This window comes from Asterias amurensis, chromosome 14 (assembly GCF_032118995.1).
Source record: "Asterias amurensis chromosome 14, ASM3211899v1".
NCBI lineage: Eukaryota > Metazoa > Echinodermata > Asteroidea > Forcipulatida > Asteriidae > Asterias > Asterias amurensis.
In genome coordinates this window covers 2,414,541-2,438,886 of record NC_092661.1, presented here as the reverse complement: position 1 = coordinate 2,438,886, position 24,346 = coordinate 2,414,541, and the positions used below count along the sequence as shown (strand labels likewise).

At 38.9% G+C, this 24,346-nt stretch overlaps 2 protein-coding genes across 5 annotated transcripts in view; one reads left to right on the top strand and one right to left on the bottom strand.

The window, feature by feature from the left end:
* Window positions 1–6,182: 6,182 nt before the first annotated feature.
* LOC139947602 (uncharacterized) lies at window positions 6,183–14,928 on the bottom strand. Of its 2 annotated transcripts, none has more exons than XM_071945550.1 (2): window positions 14,861–14,928; window positions 6,183–7,043 (listed from the first exon to the last, which is right to left on the bottom strand). In XM_071945550.1, exon 2 carries the CDS (start codon window positions 7,023–7,025, stop codon window positions 6,183–6,185), a length of 843 nt encoding a protein of 280 aa, XP_071801651.1. In that variant the 5' UTR covers window positions 7,026–7,043; window positions 14,861–14,928. The 2 variants fall into 2 exon arrangements, with proteins under 2 accessions (XP_071801651.1, XP_071801652.1); XM_071945551.1 differs by lacking the exon at window positions 14,861–14,928 and adding an exon at window positions 13,987–14,116.
* Window positions 14,929–18,664: 3,736 nt separating this feature from the next.
* LOC139946983 (actin-binding protein WASF3-like) overlaps window positions 18,665–24,346 on the top strand; it is a 36,109-nt gene continuing 30,427 nt past the window's right edge. Inside the window, exon 1 of one of the 3 annotated variants that reach the window (XM_071944784.1) lies at window positions 18,665–19,100. In XM_071944784.1, coding sequence (XP_071800885.1) covers window positions 19,027–19,100 — 74 coding nt within the window. In that variant the 5' untranslated portion in view covers window positions 18,665–19,026. Of the gene's footprint in view, window positions 19,101–24,036; window positions 24,176–24,346 lie in introns of those variants that run through there. The other 2 variants (XM_071944783.1, XM_071944785.1) reach the window with 2 other exon arrangements.

Genomic DNA, 24,346 nt, shown 5'->3' with positions numbered 1-24,346 from the left:
AGTATGTGTTAATGTTCCATTAAAGATGTTTGTACTTTGTTTTCGCTGGTGACGAATAAACGGAGTCTTAGAGCTCCACTCAAAAGAAAAAAAAACAAAAAAAACAACTAGATATAGTGTTTGTAGAAACAAACACTAGGTGTTCGGCTATTGTTGGGTCAGTGTTTGAATCAATGAAGAAAGTGTTGTTAATAGCTCGTCAAATTGCAAAGAAATCAAAACAAAAAAGTTTTCTCGATGTGTAATCATTTTATGGTAAAGCATCAAAAAGTGTACGTTTCAACCTAAAAGCCTTTAAATAATGCCTTTCCAAAGCATTTTACAGGCACTTCCGGTTTAAAAGTTCAAAAGGTCAAGAGAAGGTCACCATCATACCCATGTTTGTGAAGTACGTGAGGCCCTTTCATATGATGTATAGGTAAATTAACAATTTTGCTTGTTACATAAAATAAAATTGAAGAGGATGCCTGAATTGACTAATACAATCGGAGTTGGACGAGGTGTAGACTTGATTCAAGTCTTAGATTGTGGTTATTCTTCTGCATCCCAGGCACAAAAAACGCCCCACATTATTAGCGATCACGCGGGCCCTAACTCGCAATCTCAATTTGCAACGTGTGCATACGGAGCTCCAGGAGTGCCATCCGACATATCGAGTTACCGACATACGTTATCTCATCAAGGCGACTTATTTCGTGGAATCAGTTACTTACCGACATATTATTTTGCTAAGTCGACTTATTCAAAACAATCAGTTGACTTAACAACATAATTTATCTCACCAAGTCGACTTACAGTAACTAATTAAGAAGTTTACTTATACACAGCCTGCACACGTTGCAACGTGTGTGTATTGAGATTGCGAGTTAGGGCCCGCGTGATCGCTAATAATGTGGGGTCGTTTTTCGTGCCTGGGATGCAGAAGAATAACCACAATCTAAGACTTGAATCAAGTCTACACCTCGTCCAACTCCGATTGTATTGGTCAATTCAGGCATCCTCTTCAATTTATTTTATGTAACAAGCAAAATTATTAATTTACTGATTTTATTTAAAAAAGGTTAATGGCTGTTAGCAAACTGCGTCCAACTAACATTACATGGTGTATATGTACTTGCAAAATAGTGTTACTGGCCTCACGTTTTGACACTACTACATAGCTACGTGAGAAGAATGAGACAATAAATCATGAACTCAGTTCAAAAGGATAAAAGTTTGTTTTCGTCATATTATTCATCAAACTATAAGCCTTTACACAATTAAAATCTTCACAACAAAATGTATGTTTGGAAGGTACCACACAGCACGTAACGGAGCCGAGTTGAAAAGTGACAATACCAAAGTGCAACCATCAGCCGTGAAGTTACATTATATATGATGGTTGTCAAAAGGATAAAAAGGTTGTGTCGCCACAACCAACCCCCTTATATTCAAAGAACCATGTGAATCTATTCAAACAAAACCTTCAAAAGAATATCCATGCATAGATTTGCCAGGTGCATAACATTATGTCCCAGCCAGCACTGTGACTTATGTGTGTGTTTTACTAGTTTCCTCGCTCCCCAACCAAAGTGGCTACGTCTCTATTGAATAACAATGGTATATTTCGACATGGTTTTCATTTTCAGCTTTTCCATAGATCCTGTTTTTTTATGACTCCCAAAAATGGCCGACCGTGTTACTTCGCAAAGTAAAAGGAAAACCACGCAAGTTTCGAGGCAAATTTGTGTGGATCATTTTATTCTACTTTTACAACATCTTTCCAACCATTATGTATTTTATAACAAACGGTTACACACGCTTTTTATAGACCAACTCGTCCGATCCAAGGCAACGTGTTACTTTAACGCATATAATGTTATTTACATAAAATAAGAAAATACTGGACCCCAAAACCGGGCTAAGCATACTAATTATGTATCGTTTGGAACCTCCTTAACATCTCCTGCCCTAGTGGTGCCCGATCCAAGGCGTCAAACACGACTTAAAGCCATTGGACCCTTTCGGTTAACAGTATTGCCCAAGGCCCACACTTCGTGTATCATAACTTCTATAACAAACCTGTGAAAATTTAGGCTCAATCGGTCATCGGAGTCGGGAGAAAATAACGGGAAAACCCACCCTCGTATCCGCGCGTTTCGCCGTGTCATGACATGTGTTTAAAATAAATCCGTAATTCTTTTGACCCAGAGGTGCTCGGTCCAAGTTGTCAAACATAATGATAATGAAGTCAATTTAATCACAAACAATGGAACCCCCATGAGCGGGCTAAGCACGGGCTAATCGTTGTACCATGTAATGCTTTACAAGGTGCTGTGGTGCAATTTTGCTGCCGATCGGACCGGGAACACCGGGGCGAAATCCTTCTCTTTTCGATAAGTACACTGGAAAGTGGCTGCTTTTGAAGTACTCTGGCCAAGTATTACAATTCTTTTAAGAATTAATTTGAGGATGGAACTAATGTATGAGGGTGGGGTACAAACGTAATAGTCCCATGAGGTGTCATACATGAACAATCTAGTCGATTGTCGCCGAAATATGCCTATTTCTGATTTCTTTTTCGTGTTTACTCTAAACGGATCTTGACAGCTTATGTTGTTTAAAAAAAAACTAATACAAAAACCTTTGCAAAAGCATATATGCCACGGGCTTGCCCCAGATACAAACTGCAAAATTGTTTGTACATGGTTGTTGATCGCGAGATAATGTCGGGATCCCAACACACATTTTTTCCCTTCTTTTTTAGGGGATGGGGGTGGGGTGAGAAAGGGGAGGGTGTCATGGAAAGAAGATGTCAATGACCTCACTTATCAACCTGAGCAGATTCATTCTCAAAGACTAAATGACAGTATCCTATAGCTAATGTATTACCGAAGCAATCAACTGGAAAGAAGTGACAGGAGCGAATCGGAATGTATTCAGAGGGCTGAACAAGAAAAAGCAATTTGAGCAAATCGGAATTCTTTTCCAATTTTGAAGATCTAAACTCGTTTCAAGATCCCGATTAAAACCTTTATTTGGGGGAAAGTTAAAGTGGGTGTTTGTCCAAAGAGTGGGTATTATTAATAGACTCTTTTCAAAAAATGCAATACACAGTAACCTCAGCATCTTAGTGCGAAACGCTTAGATTTCAAATGAAAGGCAATGGGTGTATTCCCAACCACTTGGCAGTTTCAGAAAATTATGCTAAAAAAATGCGAATTTGCGATACCATAACAACGACCAGGGTGCACTTTCACGGCTCTTGTTTTTTCAATATTGAACAAAGAATATGCAAAGCAGCAAAATCACAAAAATAAAGTATCAAACAAAATTAAACAAGAAAGCCAAAAGGGCAATAAACAAGAAACCTATAAAACAAACGAAAAAGGGGACATAACCGCGAATTTACTCGCATGGCGTCCATAGAAAAAGGCGCCATAAGCGCAGAATTCTGTTTCTGCTAAGCAGAAATGAGCAGAATGCCATTCACAAAACATACAATTGAGAGGGTAGTGTGGCTGACAACCTCATTCTGCTCAGCATCATTTTGTCGCGCTCAGCTAGTTTTCATGTATAATCAGCTCTATGAAAGTGGTCCCAGGTGCGATGTTAATATTGGACTGTGCATAAAGATTAAGTCTTTCAATACCTGCCAAGGTCCAATGGTTTTTATGTTTATTACCCTCGTCCAAGGCTCTTTACGCAAGCACCGCGCCGGCCCGCTGCTATGAATCCACGAACTGCGTGTACATGTGTACTTTACCGCGCGCACGATACTGTGGGGTCGAAACATGGCTTTTCGAGGTATCAACGAGGTTACAAAACGAAGTATGATTTTGTTGCGTTAAGAGCCTATTGGGCAAGGCTATGTGTTTATCCGCTGTCAAACGACTGTTCAAGGAATATGGGCGACTTTGTAGACGGGTAAATCATAATTCCATTAACAATTATTATGATGATGTTGGTGCGAAACATGGCAGGTTTCATGAGAACAGTTATTACTACTCACAACCTTTATAATGATATGCATTGATTTCACTGGAACGTTCCATTCCATTGGAGGGGAGACCAGACGTAATCCCTGGATGCGGCAAAGTGTGTATTGATTTGAAATAGGGACTTTGTAATTAAGCTAATGCATTAATGTCGTGAAAGGTCGATCAGTATGTTTAACATGGATTAATCTCATTGAACAGGGAACCAGTAAATAATAATTTATATCTTACTGTTTCATTACAGAGGGGAGCTATTATTGAAAATGTGAACCAGTAAATAATATATCACATCTCGTGTTTTCAATGCAGAGACGAGCTATATTTAAAATACAGTAAGAATTACCTCAACAAGCAATCAATGAAATAAAAACCTTTTATTTGTGAACTGATTTCAAAGGAGTATAAAACAAAATATACGAAAACGTCATTATGAATTCAAAGGAATTGGTCAAATATGAAGCAGATGCTGTCAGTTGAGTAAAAGGAACACGTTGCCTTGGATCGGTCGAGTTGGTCTTTCAAAAGCGTTTGTAACCGTTTGTTACAAAATGCATATGGTTAGAAAGGTGTTTAAAAAAGTAGAATACAATGATCCACACACATTTGCCTCGAAATTACGTGGTTTTCCTTTACCTTTGCGAACCAACACGGTCGGCCATTTATGGGAGTCAACAATTTGACTCCCATAAATGGCCGACCGTGTTTGTCGACGAGGTAAGAGGAAAACCACGCAATTTCGAGTGATACTTGTGTGGATCATTATTATTCTACTTTTAAAACATCTTTCTAACCATATGCATTTTATAACATATGCTAATCAAAGACCAAGTCGACCGATCCAAGGCAACGTGTTCCTTTAACCATAAAATTTGTTTCTTTTGACCGATGCTTTTTGAAATATCTACTTGACTTTCAGTTCAACTATTATTGTTTTTATTATCTAACTATTGGTGTCAGATTAACTATTTGAACTGTCAGTTCACCTATCTGATATCTGAAATATTAGTAGCCTATATGTATCCCTATAAAACAATGTCATTCAGTTTGACTATTTGCATCTCCACCGAACTAAAAAGAAATATCATTTTCACCATACGACCATAAACTTAACTATCTGAAATATCACTTCAATGTCGAAATACTATTCTTTAACTAGTTAACTACCGTTAACTATGTCTGAAACTATCAGTTTAAATAGCTAAATTGAAATCATGAAGTTTACATGCCCGCAATATCACATTTTAACTATCTTAAATGTCAGTTCAATTATCTAAATTAATGATAAACTCGATCAATTATACTAGCACAGACTGTATTTATTATAATGAAAGTGAATAATTATGTAAACATTCAAATTAAAATAAACTAGTTCACCGCAAACAAATATTTATTTTGAGGGTTCCATGAGGCTATTATTTCTTAGTCATGCTTTAATCTATAATGTTGATGGTTAACTCTAGAAGGATGCTCAATCAGATGAAACAACGCTTCCTATCGTAATTATCAGGCAGTAGATAGCGAGGAAGCTGAGCATTTATCGAATCAAACCTCTTAAATGATCTTAAAGGCACTGGCCACTATTGGTAATTACTCAAAAGATTTGTTAGAAAAAAAGTGCTTAGTTATGAGCAAATATGTGAGAAAAAATTCCATAATCGAAGCGAGAAGTTTCTTGACGAGTTAGTTTTTGTCTCCATTAATTTTCAGAGTCATTTCGTATCCCTTTAAGTGAAAAAATAATTTGTAGCTTCTTCTTTACAAGCCGTGACCCAATCTGGAATGTGAGAATGAACCGCGGTAGTGAAAAGGAACACCCTTATACTGCCCTTCTCGATTACACCCATCAAGCGATGGGTCTGAAATCAATCACCTTTGAAAGATATTTAGTTCTAGGTAAAATGTTGAAGTTGATATGATACAGCCATGAAGACACGTTTACTGTTTGTGGCTTGAGCAACAACTAAGTTATGTTTTTAGAATTGAACTGCCGTTGTTTCTGCCTCACTTTTTTTGTAATATTGTTTATGCTCTGTACTTTTTACATCACTGTACAATCCAATCCTTGGGCTGCCATGAGTAACTTAATCATAATTTCATTCACACACTTTTTTTTTTTCAAATTTGATCAAGCAATCCCTTGTAGATATTTAAATAAAAATCCAGACATTTACACGAGAGGGCGGCAGACGGCTAAAGGCGCCGGACTTATTCTGGTTTTAATCGCAAGGCGTACATCTTCTCATACCACGGCTGGTTCCTCTTGACGCATTCAACAACATCCGGAGGCAAGTCCTCCATCCTGTACTCTGTCTTATTGACAAGGAAGCTGTGACTCTTCATCGCCTTGTCATAGAACCCACCTTGTTCCCCTCCCCACTGAAAGAACTTGGAGCAGTGCCACTTATTCTCCTCTGTGCCCTTTTGGGCGGCAAAGTTTAACATGTCCTCCTTGTACGGGATGCCGACTTCCGAGCAGTACCGGCGCAAGGTCTCCCCGGGGTGAGCAGCCAAATCATCGGCGTCAACAACGACCGGTGTCTGGTGGAGAACAGACCTCACGTAGTCCATGAGATTATAACTGGCCTTGTAAACGGATGAAGGGCTGACGTAGCTTTCAAGGTCTCCCGGTAGGTTTGAGTCGACGCCGTTTTTCTCACCCGACAACAATTGTGTGATTCTCTTTCGGTAAGCCGACCACACCTTCACGGGGTCCCTGATCATGAAAGTGTGGCGGTAACCAACCGGTAGCATCTCATACTTCCCGTCCATGGCGAAGGCCATGTCCTTTACGAAGACAGACTGTGGGAAATCCTTCTCCAGCTTAGCCTTTGTCCAACTGTAGGTCTGCCAGTCGTTCACCAGGTCTGCCGAGTGGATCTGGGCCGGCCATGCAACGCGCCTCTCCGGGCCGAAACTGTGACAGTTGTCGTAGGGCTCCACGAAGATTTCGGTGTTGCCTCTTGCCGCCATGCATCTCGTGAAAACTGTGGACAGGCACATGGGTACACCCCAAAGGATAACGCGACTCGTAGACTCATCCATGGCCATCTTATAACCGGTATTAATCTGTTCAAAATATTAGAATGAGTACACAGAAATATAGCGTAAATGATTGAGTCTATAATGGGCTCTTTTAGTTCACAAACACTATTGAACTCTGCTCTACCAGCCAGGCCCCTTGTGGATGATACCCATGCCTACATCCTTACGGACTGTCAAGGGGTTACCCTGTTTCAGCCCCAGGAGTAGGTGGCTCCGGGGATGAGACCCATGCTTACCCCCTTACGGACCGTGAATGGGTAACCCTGTTTCAGCCCCAGGAGTAGGTTGCTCCTAGTGGATGACACCCATGCCTACATCCCTATGAACTGTGAAGGGGTAACCCTGTTTCAGCCCTAGGAGTAGGTGGCTCCTAGTGGATGATACCCAAGCCTTCCCCCTTCCGGACAGTGCAGGGGGTAACCCTGTTTAAGCCCCAGGAGTAGGTGGCTCCTAGTGGATGATACCCATGCCTACATCCTTAGGGACTGTGAAGGGGGTAACCCTGTTTCAACCCCAGAAGTAGGTGGCTCCTAGTGGATGATACTTATGCCTACATCCTTATAGATTGTGAAGGGGTAACCCTGTTATAGCTCATATGAGTATAGGTGGCTCCTAGTGGATGATACCCATGCCTACATCATTCAACATGGACTGTGAAGGGGGCAAACCTTGTTTCAGCCCCCATGAGAAAATTGCAACATGCCCCTAGTGGCAGTTGCTTTGGGTCAACACCCTAAGTGTAGCCCTAGCACTAAAAAAAAGTGGCCGTTCAGCCTTGTAATATTTGATATCTCTAATAATAATAAAAATTCCCTTTGTTTAACTAGGTCTGTTTCATGATTATTTCCCACCCTGCAGAGTGTCAGACAGGAGAATTTGGAAAAAGGTTTGGACATTACACGATTAAATGATTAATCGATTCGATATAAAGTCTTTGTTTATTTATTTATTTATTTATTTATATCTCTTTTGGATTTTGTTTTGTGAACGGGGTTTTTTCAAAAGGAAACAAAATATTCCCTCACGCAACAAAAATCCCTGGTAGTTTGATTTTACCAAGAGAATGCAACGAGTTGGAATGTTTCAATATACAAGGATCAGCCAATTCAGTTCAATTCAGTTCAATAAAAACATTTATTTCGGTATTGCCCTCACATGATAAAACACATAATAATTGGTGTTTCATAATAATAACATAATGCAAAAGAGTAAATAGTGAAACAACAATGGACTATAGGTAGTAGCCACCAATAATAACAAACCTGAAAGGCAAAACGTAGGATTGGATGACCCCTTGGCTTTTGAGCCCTTACCAATTAAAAGACCAACACTGCATATAAAACTCACAAAGTCAAATACAAGGGACAAAAGTGCTATTCACACGACAGCAATTTAACTGGGGTCCCTTGCTTATAAGATTTTGTAAGAAAACTTGGACAGAAAAACTTTAACAAACAATTGTCCTTTCACACGAGGTACATCTTGCAACATTTTTACAACCATGCTACAATTTAGCATGGGACGCTTGCTAAATTACTCCAGTGTGAAAAGGGCTAAAGACAAACACATAGGTGTGCCAACAATACCAAAAGCCAGACAAACTATAGAACCCATGCGATTGCGCAGAGACGGGATCGTACGAAACAGGAACAAAAAATTCATAATCGAGATTGGCCCCATTGTCGCTTTTGTTCAGTGTCAATTCTAACCCATATATGTTGACGTTCACGTTTGGTTTGTTTATTTTATGTCTAGTTACAGCGGTTTTAAACTAAACTGCGCCAATAAAGTATCTAAACACTTACAAATGATCAGATATTTCGGAACCTGAAATAGTATGCCAAAAAATAATTATTCATTTCGAGTCACCGTTAATTTCTGCACATTTTGACACATCTTGTGTTGCGCTACGATGTTGTTTGGTGGATTCATGGGCACTTGAGTGGCTTAAGGTCGAATTTAAAAAGTTGCAAAAGCCCCTATTCAAGCTAAATCGTTGTATTGTGACGAGTAAGATCAGCGTTTCTTTTGCCCGCCTTTTATAAATGATTTGTTTTTGTCGCATGTTGGATAAATCGGTTGCGATGAACATACAGCATTAATTGTCAGTCACCAAGCAAAGGGGCCAAAGATGGGAGGCATACATCATATGGGTTAAGAGCCAGATTCCCCGATATGGTAAGACAGAGAAAGGTGTTTCAAGATAACAGGAAAGATGGCTCAACTGACCAAACGGGAAAGGGGACGGATCGTTGGTTTGATAGAAGCCAGTATGTCGATTCGAGCTGCAGCTCATCAAGTTGGAACGTTATCAGCGACGGTCAGTAAATGGTGGAATCGCTACCAAACACAGGGAAATGTGGACGACCTGCCAAGGAGTAGCCGTCCAAAGGGTGACTTCTGCGAAGAAGAAAGTGAACAAGTCCATCTAGCCTGACGCCACTCTCGAGGGATTGCGACGCATCCTGATCAGAAAATGGCAAGGGAATGACCAGGGACAGATCAGAGGTCTCATTGGGAGTATGAGAAGACGACTCCTTGCCGTTCAGGACAGTGATGGAGGACACACCAAGAATGGAGGACAGTATATCAGCAGTTTTAGAGTTAAAGATACGGCAATAAATTTCATGGTCAAACAAACAAAACGAGTGTGTGTCTTCTGTCTTGATTTTGTCTCTGTGTGATGCTTACGAGAGTTCCCTTCTGGAATTGGGATGAATAGGGGCTTTTGCAACTTTTGAAATTCGACCTCCAGCCACTCAAGTGCCCATAAAACCACCAAACAACATCGTAGCGCAACACAATAGGTGTCAACATGTGCAGAAATTAACGGTGAATAAAAATGAATAATTATTTTGTTGTATACTATTTTAGGTTCCGATAAATCTGACCATTTGTAAGTGTTTAGATACTTTATTGGCGCAGTTTAGTTTATTTATGTTATGTCTAGGTTTCCCGGCCAATTTTAACACTAATCCTTTCATTTGAAAACCCGGCCCATTCAGTACCCTTTGGAAATGAAAGCTCCGTTGAATTGCAGCATTCACCGTGTAAAAGAATACTAATTTCACACGGACGCAATATTATTTCAATTTAGAAAAACCCAGCAGCAAGATCAGGTCAACCATTTAATTGCATCAAGTGTTTAGGTCAGTCTAGAATTTTAATTTAAAGCCATTGGACACTTTCGGTAAACAGTATTGTCCGAGGCCCACACTTCGTGTATCACAACTAATGTATAAAATAACAAACCTGTGGAAATTTAGGCTCAATCGGTCATTGGAGTCGGGAGAAAATAACGGGAAAACCCACCCTTGTTTCCGCACGTGTTTAAAATAAATCCGTAATTCTCGATATCGATAATTGTTATTGTTTTAATGTTTTCTCAAAAAGTAAAGCATTTCATGGAATAATATTTAAAGAGAAGTCTTTCACCATTACCTTCTGTAAACCCTGTCAATTATTTGTAAATCTGTGAACTTTTCTATACCAAAAGTGTATAATGGCTTCAAGGGCACTGAAAATGTTTGGTAATTATCAAAGACCAGTATTTTCACTGGGTGTACCCCAACAAAATATGAATAAAATCACGGCCTGTGAAAATTGGGGCTCAATTTGTCATCGAAGTTGCAAGAGAATAATGGAGAAGAAAAAAATACCTGTGTTGCACAAAATTAATTTGTTCGCTTTCAGAGGCTTAAAGGCAGTAGACACTATTGGTAATTGTCAAAGACTAGCCTTCACAGTTGGTGTATCTCAACATATGCATAAAATAACAAACCTGTGAAAATTTGAGCTCAATCGGTCATCTAACTTGCGAGATAATAATGAACGAAAAAACACCCTTGTCACCTGAAGTTGTGTGCGTTAGATGGTTGATGTCGAGACCTCAAATTCTATACTTGAGGTCTCGAAATCAAATTCGTAGAAAATTACCTCCCTCTCGAAAACTACGTCACTTCAGAGGGAGCCGTTTCTCACAATGTTTTATACTATCAACCTCTCCCCATTACTCGTAACAAAGAAAGGTTTTATGATGATAATTATTTTGAGTAATTACCAACAGTGTCCACTACCTTTAAAGTCATGGATCAACTCAAGTTTCACAACAACAAATTAGCAGCAACATCACTCACACCATTTTCATTATAATGCTCCCTCGTTCTTGGAACCGCTAAAACGTATGCCAAGTTTGTTTGAAGGAGGTAAGTGAATAAAATTGAAGACAATTCGATGTTTTGAAGCATTTTTGTACTAAAAGAAAAAAGAAGTAAACAAACACGTGAAATTTTCTCGGTAAATTTGGTGTAACATTTAAATAAAAGAATAACAATTTCTACTCATTTTATTTTCTACTGTAACGACAAAGAACTTTGTACATTTCCTTCATTAAACAAAAGTTCTAAATCTGAGGTCTCGAAATCAAATTCGTGGAAAACTATGGCACTTCAGAGGGAGCCGTTTTTCACAATGTTTTATACCATCAACCTCTCCCCATTACTCGTCACCAAGAAAGGTTTTATGCTCATAATTATTTTGAGTAATTACCAATAGTTTCCACTGCCTTTAAAGCTTCAGCTGAGGTTTTTTGATATTGTGAGATAAACTACCTCTTTTCTCAAAAACTACTGTACTTCGGAGGGAGCCGTTCACAGCGCTTCATACACAGTTCTCCGTTGCTCGTTACCATGCAAGCTTTTATGCTTACAGTTATTTTGAGTCATTACCAATAGTGTCTTGTGCCTTTAAAGGAACACGTTGCCTTGGATCGGTCGAGTTGGTCTATAAAAAGCGTTTGTAACCGTTTGTTATGAAATGTATACGGTTAGAAAGATGTTTTAAAAGTAGATAAATGATCCACACACGTATCACTCAAAATTGCACGGTTTTCTTTTTACGTCGCGAACTATCACGGTCGGCCATTTATGGGAGTCAAAATTTTGACTCCCATAAATGGCCGACCGTGTTATTGGACGAGGTAAAAAGAAAACCACGCATTTTCGAGGCATATTTGTGTAGATCATTGTATTCTACTTTTAAAACATCTTTCCAACCATATGCATTTTATAGCAAACGGTTACAAAACGCTTTTCAAGGACCAACTCGACCGATCCAAGGCAACGTGTTCCTTTAAAAAGCGACAGCATTATCGCGCAGAATGATTGGCGCCATGTACTAAGTTTCAAGTTGACCAAAAATCAGCAATTAGTTTAAAATTTTCTCCATGAGCACGGATGATTCCTTTCACTTTCAATGGTCAATATTATTTTTTCCCCTCATTATTTCTTGTCATTGTGGTTTTATTAGTGGTTTCATGCCAGGATGACCCTCAACAAATTATAATTTGAAAGCAACAAATTTAGCAGGTCATTATAGTATCCTTTTGTTGGATGGATCTTCCAATAAGTATAAAAAGAACCCCTAATCATTGTGTTTTGTTAGGGCTTAATGATGACATTGGAATGCTATGATTCTAATCTCAACAAGCGTGTTCAAGGTTCCATTGTATACGTGTGGGTAACTTGGGGTCAACTCGACTCGTTTGCTTCCGGATAAGTCGCCGTGTGAACGAACTTTTCCACCGTACAAAATTGGACGCTGCATGGGGGTGGTACCGGACTCTTTACCTTCCCCCATCACCCCATGAACAAGAATGTTTCTGGTTTGGGGTCCTCCTTAAGACCCGAGACACAATTGGGAGTTACTCAAAACAATTCGCCGCATAACAACTTTGGTAACGGTCAATGAAGAGCTGTTGATAGTATAAAACATTGTGAGAAACAGTTCCTCTGAAGTAACGTATTTTTTGAGAAAGAAGTAATTTCTCACTAAAATATTTAAATTGATTTCGAGAACTCAACTGAAGTCTCGAAATCAAGTACACAGCTTGTGTGAAAAGGTTGTTTTTTCTTCCATTGTTCTTTCGCAAATTCGACAACCAATTGAGTTCAAATTTACACAGGTGTGTTATTTTATGCATATTTTGAGGTACAAGTGAAAGACAAGTTAAATGCAAAAATACAAGTTAAATGCAAAGTATATATATATTTTTATTTTTTTTACCGTACGATTAGTTTGATCCTATAATAAATGTAGATTAATATAGGTTTTCTCGGTCAAATTCGGCATTGAGCAGCCAATTTCATTTTCATGCGTTCAAATTAAAGCTGTTTTGCCTCTCCAGTTGTTACTGCGTTTCAAATTCAGAATTCGGCCATTCAATTTCGTTTTGAGTCGAGTCAAAATCACTTGGCACTCTGTTCAATTTAGCGTACCGTCATTCTCTTTCGAGACACGCCTCAAGAAGCGACTGCGAATTTGAATGCTGCTTTGATGAATTGTTAAATAATTGAATGTTTATTTTGTTAAATCGAATGACGCAACATTACATTTGACTAATTGTAAAACGAATTCGAATGACTCTTTCCAGTAGCATTCGATTTCGCGCGAAATAGAATAGCTTGATGGTTAAATTTGCTGCTCTTTTTCCGAAATTGGCCGAGAAAACCTATATACAATAAACTAGTCTGTGAAAATTTCGTATCAAAAGGTAGTCGCGTTTCTTGAGATATTAGATTTTAAACACAAATTGATGTTGTTGTACCCACTTTTTAAACACTTTTAAATGACGCTTATCATTTTAACAACTGCTTAATTTGTTTGTATATTGTTCGTATATTATTATTGTTGTTTTATGTTTGTCTCAAGGCCTCTCTACATACACTAACAAAGTTGTTTGATGCTCACATTTTCTGGGGGGGACAATTCGAACAGTATTCGTGGCCACACTGTCTTCACAAAATTCATCCGCAGGCAACGTATGTTTACGCTCTTCCTTTCCAAACAAGCATCATCAAACACAAACACTAATCTTAACATCTTTTAGGTTACCCAAACTAATGCTTATAAAGTTGAAATTCAAAATACTGTTTTTATAGTCTGATGTGGAAAAAATGATTATATTTACCAAGAGGTGCAGCAATGAAGATCGAGTAACCGAAACCGAGCGTCACGGAGTGCGGGTAGGCATACAACTGTTTCGACAACTTTCAGTCTGTGAATGAAGACCGGCAAATGCTGATATGGGTTGGAAAGAGTTCACGATCATGCCGGGGGTCGCTTGTGGCCGATTCGCTTCAATAGGCCGCCTTGGTGTCCTGGACGGCCGAATGTCCGTAAAACACTCAACAGATCATTTCAACATGTTCTGCAAACTTTCATAAAATACATGTACCTTCCATAAGAAGTTGTATTGTTTTCAAAAAAATCAACACATAAAAATGTTATTGAGACAGCGTGTCTGAAACTTTTTAACTTTATGCCATCCAATGAAAATGATTGAAAACCCTTGACGAGTCCATCACTCAAACAAGCAGTTGACAACAATTGGCGTTTTTTTTATTTTTTTAAATTACCTCAGAAAAAAACCGATCTTAGAATAACTAAATCACGAATTGTGTGTATTTCTTAAAGACAGTGGACACTATTGGTAACTGTCAAAGATCAGTCTTCTCACTTGGTGTATCTCAACAAATTAACAAACCTGTTGAGCTCAATCGGCCGTCACACGAAAAAACACCCTTGTCACACGAAGTTGTGTGTTTTTAGATGCTTGGTTTCGAGACTTCAAAATCTAAATCTGAAGTCTCGAAATCAAATTCGTGGAAAATTACTTCTTTCTCGATAGCTACGTCACTTCAGAGGGAGCCGTTTCTCACAATTTGTTATACTATCAACCTCTCCCCATTACTCGTTACCAAGTAAGGTTTTATGCTAATTTAGTGTTTTAAGTAATTACCAATAGTGTCCACTTTTAAAATGCAAACTCAAAACCCACTTACCCTTTATGGAGGTTATTTCCAAATAAAGGTCTGGGTTGTGTGCAGGTACCACCGTAGTCTAATTCCTTACCAGAACCTGGGGTCTGTGTAACCCAAATATCATCTTTGAACAAACACATTTTTTACAATTTCAACTTATTCCCCAGGCAAAGATCAGTCCTATTCAAATGACAAGTTGTCAGTCCTAGTTTTCGCAACAGGTATAACTATTATTTGGACTTTAAAGAAAATGGTCACGAGGGAGTTAATCAAACAAATGGTCTCTGTTCAAGAATTGTACCGCCGTGCAACGCCGCGCAAGGCCCGCTAGCCTCCGGTCCCTTCAGCCTCGTACCAGGATTGTTTGAAAAGAAAATATTACAAACAAAGTCCAAATGCACTCACCACAAAATTCTTATGTTTGGTTGTATTCACAATGAGTAGATTTGTAACTTACAACAATGGTCATTCACTGCGTGTTCCATTGTCAACAAGCACGTAAGGGACTTCAAAAGTTGCTCAACGGAATGCTATAACAATAGAGAATCAGTAACTGGTAGCCAAACCGAAGCAACCAAACTCAGAGCGACTCTGTCTTACTAGCCTTGCTCAAGGCAGTCGCATTATTCGCTCCGAAAAGACGCAGCTGTAAACCCACCCGCCGTATACCCTGTGCATGGTGTGTGCGATCACACCGAATGACCAACCCGTATACACACTGTCACATCGCACGAATACTGTTCACACAAGTCATCGCACTCGTACACCACTAACCGCATGCGGAGGCCGTCAGGCCGACAGCCTTGTCGGATCTGTATCTTCCCGTTTTAATGTGTTGTATTGAAAAAATTCCAATAGTGGACGAAATTGGGGGGCTCGAGGATCTGCTAGTATGCAGCTCATGAATATGTATATCGTTCGTCAGACCTATCAGACAACACAGGATGTGAGGCAAATGAATTATTCATTTTGACGTCCAATCACGCACTTCCCTTATCACGACCTTTGGACCCTATCATGCGTCCGTGGTAGTGGTGTGTGAGGTAAACATGTCTCGTCTTTCGCGGGCATTATGGTAATGAGCTGACCGTGGGAACTCTTCGCTTATTATAGTAATGAGGTCAGTGGCTTCAACACAGATCCTACAAGGCTGTCGGCCTGACGGCCTCCGCATGCGGATAGTGTACGGGGGCATCGTGTCGTGCGATGTTACGCACAGTGAATACGGGTGGGTTTTACGCACAGTGAATACGGGTGGGTTTTTATACAGCGGCGGTCTTTTTTCGGAGTGAATAATTCGACTGCCTTGAGCAAGGCTACTGTCTTACATGCATTCCAATAAGCAGAACTGCGGAACTGTGCTTAAAAAAAAGGGTTTCAAATTAATTATATAATACTGTGGGCTAAACAAAATCCATAGACAACGATGCGCTCAGGTTTTGCTACACCAACATTTACAGCAAAGATTATAGAGCGCCGCCTTGCGGCGCTCTATAATCTTTGATTTACTGTGGCAATCCTGGGGTAGACTTGATGACAAGTCGTTAGGCGCTGCCTATTTGTCTGCCGTTCATGCAACAGTCACAGTGCAATTATACACATGCAACGGTCGTAGGTAGCGCGTGGCAGCTTGCGACTGACTCACACACACATACTGAGATCGAGGGTGAGTGTACCGTCCCCGTAGCTACACCGCGCTGTAACTACACCGCGCTTAACAATTACTGTCTTGACTTCAAGACTAATCCTGGGGCGATACAGGTGGAAAGGGAAAGAACCATCTGTGCCAAAAAAATAATGTTCCGCCATCTCTAAAAAACTTTTTTACGCATACATAATTCAGAATTATCATGCAGACTTGACTAATTGACTCATTATTATTGCACACTTTACTGAACCATTCAATTAATACCGTGATGTTTAAAAAGAATTATAGAGTGGAATAAATAGAAAAGGGGTTCTGTTTGGAACAGACGCCTATTCGTGATTTTTGTTTGTAATAGCTTTTTCCGTTCTGGCCATGTTTTTTGTAATCATTGCATGGCGTAACTGGAGGGTGTCACTCGTAGCATCAGCTGCTACCATTTTATTATTCGTTAAATAGGGACCCCGAATCGTGTAAAATTCGTGCCACCTTTTCCCGCTAACCCTTGTAAGGTTACAAAAAGGGCTTTTCGTATCATTCTGGCTGGTCAAATACACCAACTTCATAGTGGAAATAATATGCCAATTGTTCAGTTTGCCTACAATCACTGATAGACTGAGACATTAATTTATTGGTCAATTTTGGTAAGACATTGTTTGAATCTGAAAACTACAGGCACTGGCTCCCACCAAACAAAAACAACAACTTGCGGAATGCTAACAAAATGTGCCCCCCAAAAATGTAGAACTGGTCGTTACAAAAATAGTTGCATTCCATCCCTTGTCCAAGCACTCAACAATAGCTCTTGATTTGTGTTCGCTCAGTTGGTATGCCGTTTGTCCCCATCCCTTCACCTTGTCCTTTGCATCCATGTGACTTGCCGTGCAATTTTTTGTTTTACCTAGTTTGTCACTGGCACTAGCCAGTTGGCATTTTTAATTTTTTCCAAAAACAAATTGTATCTCTTAATGTTTTTTCGTAAATTTTAACATTTCTATTTTTTGAATCTCTGTATTTTACATTCAATTCAGCTTGTAGCTGCGATGTTTGAATGTGTTTTAATAAACCAATAACAATAATAATAATTCTCCATCCTTGACCAAATCTAGGCTACTTAATCTAAAGGTGTTGTGGTCCCATGATGGAACTCCCCCAGGACACGCCTGTATCTCACACTTTCTCGCTCATGATGTCTTCATTTTTGCTGTTAATTATGTTGCTACTGTAGTTCTTCCATCCTACATTTCCGCCCTCGAAATTCGTTCACGGGTTCGCACTTGTTTAATTATTCCCCTTCTATAGGTCTACACCTTTGATACCATGTTGTGATCGTAAACGTAATTAGTTTTGCCCCAAGACAAAATATTGATGGCTTGATGCTTCGCGATTGTGAAGGCCTATTATTATCTGCTTCGCATTTATACAACTGGGCGAGGAGAAGCAATTATGGGTGCGATTCTAAAGGACTTGAGAGCCGCAAGTCCAACTCACTATACCACGTAGGTAGAACAATAATCATGACCCATGACATTTCTTCTCATAACAAGGATACAGTATCGGTCGAGAACTCATTTTTGTTTAAATTGAAAATAGAACCGAAAGCTTACGAGGATGTTTACCCTAAATTTTGACATCAGGCACGTACTTGAGGATGTTCGTCAAAACGTATAGGCGATGTCTGAATTGATAGTTTCGGCAGTCGTTGCAGCCACAGCCAATAGCCATAGCCGGTGATGAAGTCACTTAATTTGTACATTTATTTTAAAACACAATCTACCAATTTATAAGCAAGTATAGGTCACACGCAATACCGCAAGCCAAAACTGATACCTCACCATGCAATGCCTCAAACCCCATTCATTTTGTTTAAAACTGAAGGACAATACACCATTATCTCTTTTTGAAAGTGGATCTAAGGAACATCTTTTTTTTATTCAGACAGCTAAATTTAATCTGCTGATATCGCACTAAAGTTCTCTGTACCCTGGATGTACCAAAATAATAGCTATCTCATTTCCTGGTCTTGGTATTGTACCATCACACGACACACGTGATGATGAAGCTATTGTACAAAAGACCACCAAAACACACGTGTGTTGTTCAAACCAGCACTGCACTGTCATGTATTCTGTATATAACCCAAACGGCTCCACACACATCCCATAGTATATAAACCTACAGCCGTGCTTTATTATCCTCCTCCAATATATCGCCTCCTAGCCTAATGATAATAATGATTATCCGCATGTGAACTGAAGAACTATTTGATAACAAAAACACCGTCCTTCCTCGATGTTCTTCCGGCTTAAAACAATCACAAAATCTGCGAGGAGTAGAACAGGGAATTTTACTTCCGGGATTTAAGGGTGGTATCGCGTCTTTGTGACGGCGCAAATCTTCTCATGCGAGCGCTGGTGCTGTGAGGAAGACCGTTTGTAGTCGTCTTGAGGAGTTCGGAGCGATTGAACAAGGAAATACTATATATATCTGGTTCAACATTGGAGGAGAAACACGGTTTTGGGGAGTGAACAAACAGATAACCATGGCAACCATCATGAGACAAAGCAGTGCGGATCAGTTCGCCTGTCTGAGGAAAACACCACGGGAGCACACTCGGTAAGTTAAGACCAGACGTTTGTATTAATCCGTTTTTATTGAAATTAGATTTTAGGGATCAATTCGGCGCAGGGCGATGAGAAGGTTTTTTAATGCGGACACTAAATCATGTTACAGCATCTACTCTGACATTATTTTGTGTTTTAAATGATTAAATTCAACTACAGTGTCACTATACGTGTCACTTTGGACACTGCCATAAAATTGGGTTAAAAATCATCTACAGCTATATACTCTTGAGAAGGACCCAATGGCGGAGTCAACGTTAATTTAGTAATGGTTTTTGTTTAAATAAAAATAAACAACGGCCCATAATACTATTCCGTTTGATTCGAAAAGTGAAATGGTTTCCACCGAACATGAATGTATTAGCCTTCAGTTATGTCTATTTTATTAAATGGTCTCTGTTATTCATAAAACCTCATTATGATCAATCTTAAAGACCTAAATTATGTCAAATTTTATAAATATTTGTGTTTAATCCAAAGGTGCGAATAAGTAAAGACTAATATCAAAGAAGATGCCAAAGATAATATTAAACGTATTATTCTCTTTTCTTTTTTATCTTGCTTCTTTATAAAAACACATCATCACAAGAAGAACATAATTAACCAAACTTGAAGACGGGAATTTCAACATTAATTTTGATTGTTTTAAAGGGAAGGTACACGCTTGGTAATAACTCAAAGCAAATTATTAACTTAACAACTGACTTGGTAACGAGCATTGGAGAGCTGTTTGATAGTATTAAACATTGTGAGAAACGGCTCCCCTTTAAGTAGCATAGACTTTGAGAAAGAGATAATTTCTCACTTAAATAATAAAAGACTTCTAGCTAGAAGTTTTTTATTCCTATCTGAAAGCACACAACTTCGTCCAAACAAGGGTGTTTTTTTCTTCCATCATTTCTCGTAACTTCGATGACCAATTGGGCCCAAATTTTCACAGGCTTGTTATTTTATGCTTATGATGGGATACACCAAGTGAGGACACTAGTTTTTGACAATTACCAAACGTGTACCTTCCCTTTAAAGCACACGTGTGTAGCATTGGTGGTGTTATAGACCAGCATCCGTCTTTTTCTATGTGAGGACCTAGTATAAACATGAAATCATTACACCTGGTGAAAGTGTAACTTAAATCGGTCTCACTGGAATTATGACAGTAGAAACAGTGTAGCATTTTAACTGTTGTTTTAACTGTTGGTCAAATTTTGGATTTTGTGAGAGTCAGAACTAATAGTTATGTTCTACCAATTTCCTTAAAAAATCGTCCTATAGGGCAAAACAATTTCAACAATATTATCATCTTTTGTACCATTAAATAGATTTTTGTTCCTTTAAATGACTCAGCAAAATACAGAGTGGTGCTAACACACATCGGTGTAAATGGATATCCAATGTGCAAAATAATGTTAATTGTTTTCCCAAATCTTTGTTGTGAACACGCTTTATCTACACACGTTCATGAAAGGTCTTGCTGATTTCCAAACATGGGCTTTTGGTTTTCGCTCGAGACGTACACATGTTTGGGTCATTTAAGTTCCAACGATTGAAATATTTTGAGGGCAAAGGATAGCTTCCACATCTGGAGAACCATGACCCGATCCTAGACTTGTTTCAAGTCCTGTTCTCGTGTAAGAGATATCGCGCCGCACTCAAAACAATAGCTTTCTGGCGATGACACGGGATTGGGACTTGAGTGAAGTCTACGATTATACCCTGAACTGCATACCATTCACAGTCAATGCCTCCAGCGACCATCGTTTATGGAAACAGCATTTTGATATTGAAATTTTTAAAAGCATTTATAAAGCGCGTTATATTATACAATACGCTTATTACGGTATTTACAGAGAGGAAGCACTGTATTAAAGGTACTGAACACTATTGGTAATTACTCAAAATAATTATTAGCATAAAACCTTTTTGGTGACGAGTAATGGGGAGAGGTTGATGGTATAAAACATTGTTAGAAACGGCTCCCTACGAAGTGACATAGTTTTTGAGAAAGAAGTAATTTTCGACGAATTGATTGCGAGACCTCAAGTTTAGAAATGAGGTCTCGAAATCAACCATCTAAACGCATACAACTTCGTAAAACAAGGGTGTTTTCTTCCATTATTATCTCGCAAGTTCGATGACCGATTGAGCTCAAATTTTCAGAGGTTCATTATTTTTTTGGTTTATTGAGATACACCAACTGTGAAGGCTAGTCTTTGACAATTACCAATATAGTGTCCACTGCCTTTAATAAAGGCACTGGACACTATTAGTACTCAAAGTAATATTGTTAGCATAAAAACTGAAAAGGAGAGTTGTTGATGGTATAAAACATTGTGTGAAACGGCTCCCTCTGAAGTACAGTAGGTAATTACAGACTTTAGCTAAAGCCTTTTACAAGAAAGCACATAAAAAATATTGTGAAACTATATATTTTGTATACAAAATTTAATGTATTTTCTACAGTTTTTATATATTTATTTATATTTGATTTGGTATTTGATGTGCAATTTTTATGTCGTTTTCGTCCTTGTGCCATTTTGTGCCTTTGTTATTTTTATTGTCTGGATTGCCTTTAGATAGTGATTATTTTCGCTTTTTGGTTATCCGCAGGCTTGTTCTCTGTGTAGTCTTATTTTTTATTGCCTATTCTTTGTATGTATGGTTTGCCTGGAAATAAATAAATAAATAAATAAAATAAACTATTCTTCTTTGATAAGAGGTGTTAAATTTGCATCGGGGATAAAGAATATTAATTTTGATTTTTACCCATACATCGTTGTGTGCTAGCACTGTATACTCAGTACTTTCCCGAGTCCTGTGAAAAAAAAATATCACAGGCATGTTACACGGGTGGGATTCGAACCCATGAACCCACGACCCTTGCATTATTCTTCTTTCATTATACCCTTTTGAATTCGATGACCTATGAGTCAAAATTATATTGCATAGTATTTTTTTTTGAAGGGTGATAATTGTGGTTTCGATTTAGGAAGCTATAGGTCGCATGGTTGTTATGTTTCAGACAAACTAACTCCATTAATAATTAATAGTTTCACTGCATTTTGAGTAAGTCAAAGCGAACCAACATTAACATTTTGATGGGTACAGCTTTTAAAGAATGCACATATTAATTTTTAGTACTAATTTCAACCTTTAAAGGCAGTGGACACCATTGGTAATTACGCAAAATAATTATTGTCATAAAACCTTTCTTGGTGACGAGTAATGGGGAGAGGTTGATGGTATGAAACATTGTGAGAAACGGCTCCCTCTGAAGTGCCATAGTTTTCGAGAAAGAAGTAATTTTTCACGAATTTGATTTCGAGACCTCAGATTTAAAACTTGAGGTCTCGAAATCAAACATCTAAACGCACACAACTTCGTGTAACAAGGGTTATTTTTCTTTCACTACTATCTCGCAACTTCGACGACCAATCGATCTCAAATTTTCACAGGTTTGTTATTTTATGCATATGTTGAGATACACCAAGTGAGAAGACTGGTCTTTGACAATTACCAATAGTGTCCACTGCCTTTAACAACTTACTTGGTAACGAGCCATGGAGAGCTGTGGAAAGTGAGTAAAGCATGGTGAGAAACCATTCTCTCTGATCTGAAGTAACGTTAGTTTTGGAGAAAGAGGTAACTTCTCACTCAAAATAATAAAACACTCCAGATGAAGCCTTATTATGCATGTGAAAGCACACAAAGTAATGCATCAACCATAGAGCTATATATATTGACTGGCAACAACGGTGTTTTTTTTTTCAAACGATTCTCTTGCAAATTCGATGACCAATTGAGTCAAAGTTTTCACATGTTTTGCTTCTTTCATGCATTGTTGGGTTATACCACCAACTGAGAATGCTTGTCTTTGACAATAATTATCAAAGGTGTCCTGTGTCTTTCAGCAGGTGTCAGGTTAAGCCTTCGTCATTTCCTCAATTGACGCCAATTCATTTAGAGATAATGCCATTGCTAAAGAAAAATAAATTATTGGCCGTATCAGAAATAGACTTGTGTACACGTCGTTTCTATGTCCATATCGTCCGTTCCATGAGCCTTTTTCCACTGGTCAGACAGGGGCATTGTCAGAGTATTCTTTTGTTACTCTGAGGTTTTGCGGGTCGTTTGAGCTCCTCTTCCTTCCTCCATGGTCAAATAAACACGGGTAGCAATTTGAGTAGAAGGGGACCGTGTTCATTTCTCCATGCTAGGACAAACCTCTACACAATTCTGTCTGCCCATGGAGGAATTATGGTCTGCCGGAGATTCGGTCCCCCATAGGAAATGAACATGCACTAGTAGAGGAGGAGGATTCAAAAGAGGGCGCTGTCAAAATAACTTGTACACAGTTTTGCCATACAAAAAATATGGGACTGACAGAATCTTCTGCCACACCGGCGTATATAAAAATCGGCATTATTCATTTGCTAATGGTAGATGAAACCAAAATAATGATTAAAACATTGTTTAGAACACGATCAGCCTAAATTGCTTAGTCCAGGCAATAATATGTCCACACGGACACGTACATAGGCCAGGCTAGGTCTACCACTTGCTAAAAAATGGCAAAACAAAGTCTTCTTTTAAAACTTCTCAAGAAGAACCAATATTATTTTTTAGGCCACGGGTACAGCGATACCATGGAGGAATAAATTAATTAAATCTAATTTATTCCTCCATGGCGATACCAAGCAATGTTTGCTGGGGAAAGTCCGAGTGAAATTCTACATCCATGGAGGTATCCAATTAATTTATAAGAATGAAACAAAATCGTCAGATATGACTTTAGCCCAACACCAAGTTCCACTGACTGGGTTTATGCACTTTGCACCCACCCCCCCCCCGCCCCCTCTGCAAAGTTTGGGCGTGGATAAAAGATAACAGCGCCCTCTCGCAATAAACTTTCGCCAGTGTAGTTCATCAAACGCCATTTTTCCCATTTTCTGAACTCGTAACACTTCCGCTAAAAATCGACGAGTGAACCGTCTTAAACGCCGCTGATAATTGTCAAGTTTGACGGCACGTTGTTTACAGGTTGTCTTTACGAAATGATTCCTGCAGATGGTAGGTTGATTTGTGCTGATTCAGTTGTGTTAGTTAGTTATTTATTTTGAAGTGTTTTATGAATTGGCCAGATTATTTCTGGCTTAGCTTTGCAGCGCCCACACACTGTTTGAATGGGAGGTGTGTGCTCCCCTGTATAGTGTGTAGTGAAATGTGGCTGACTAGTTCAAG

Excerpts from the sequence above, each read along its gene's own strand:
- LOC139947602 (XM_071945550.1), bottom strand. The coding sequence starts at position 7,025 with ATGGCCATGGATGAGTCTACGAGTCGCGTTATCCTTTGGGGTGTACCC.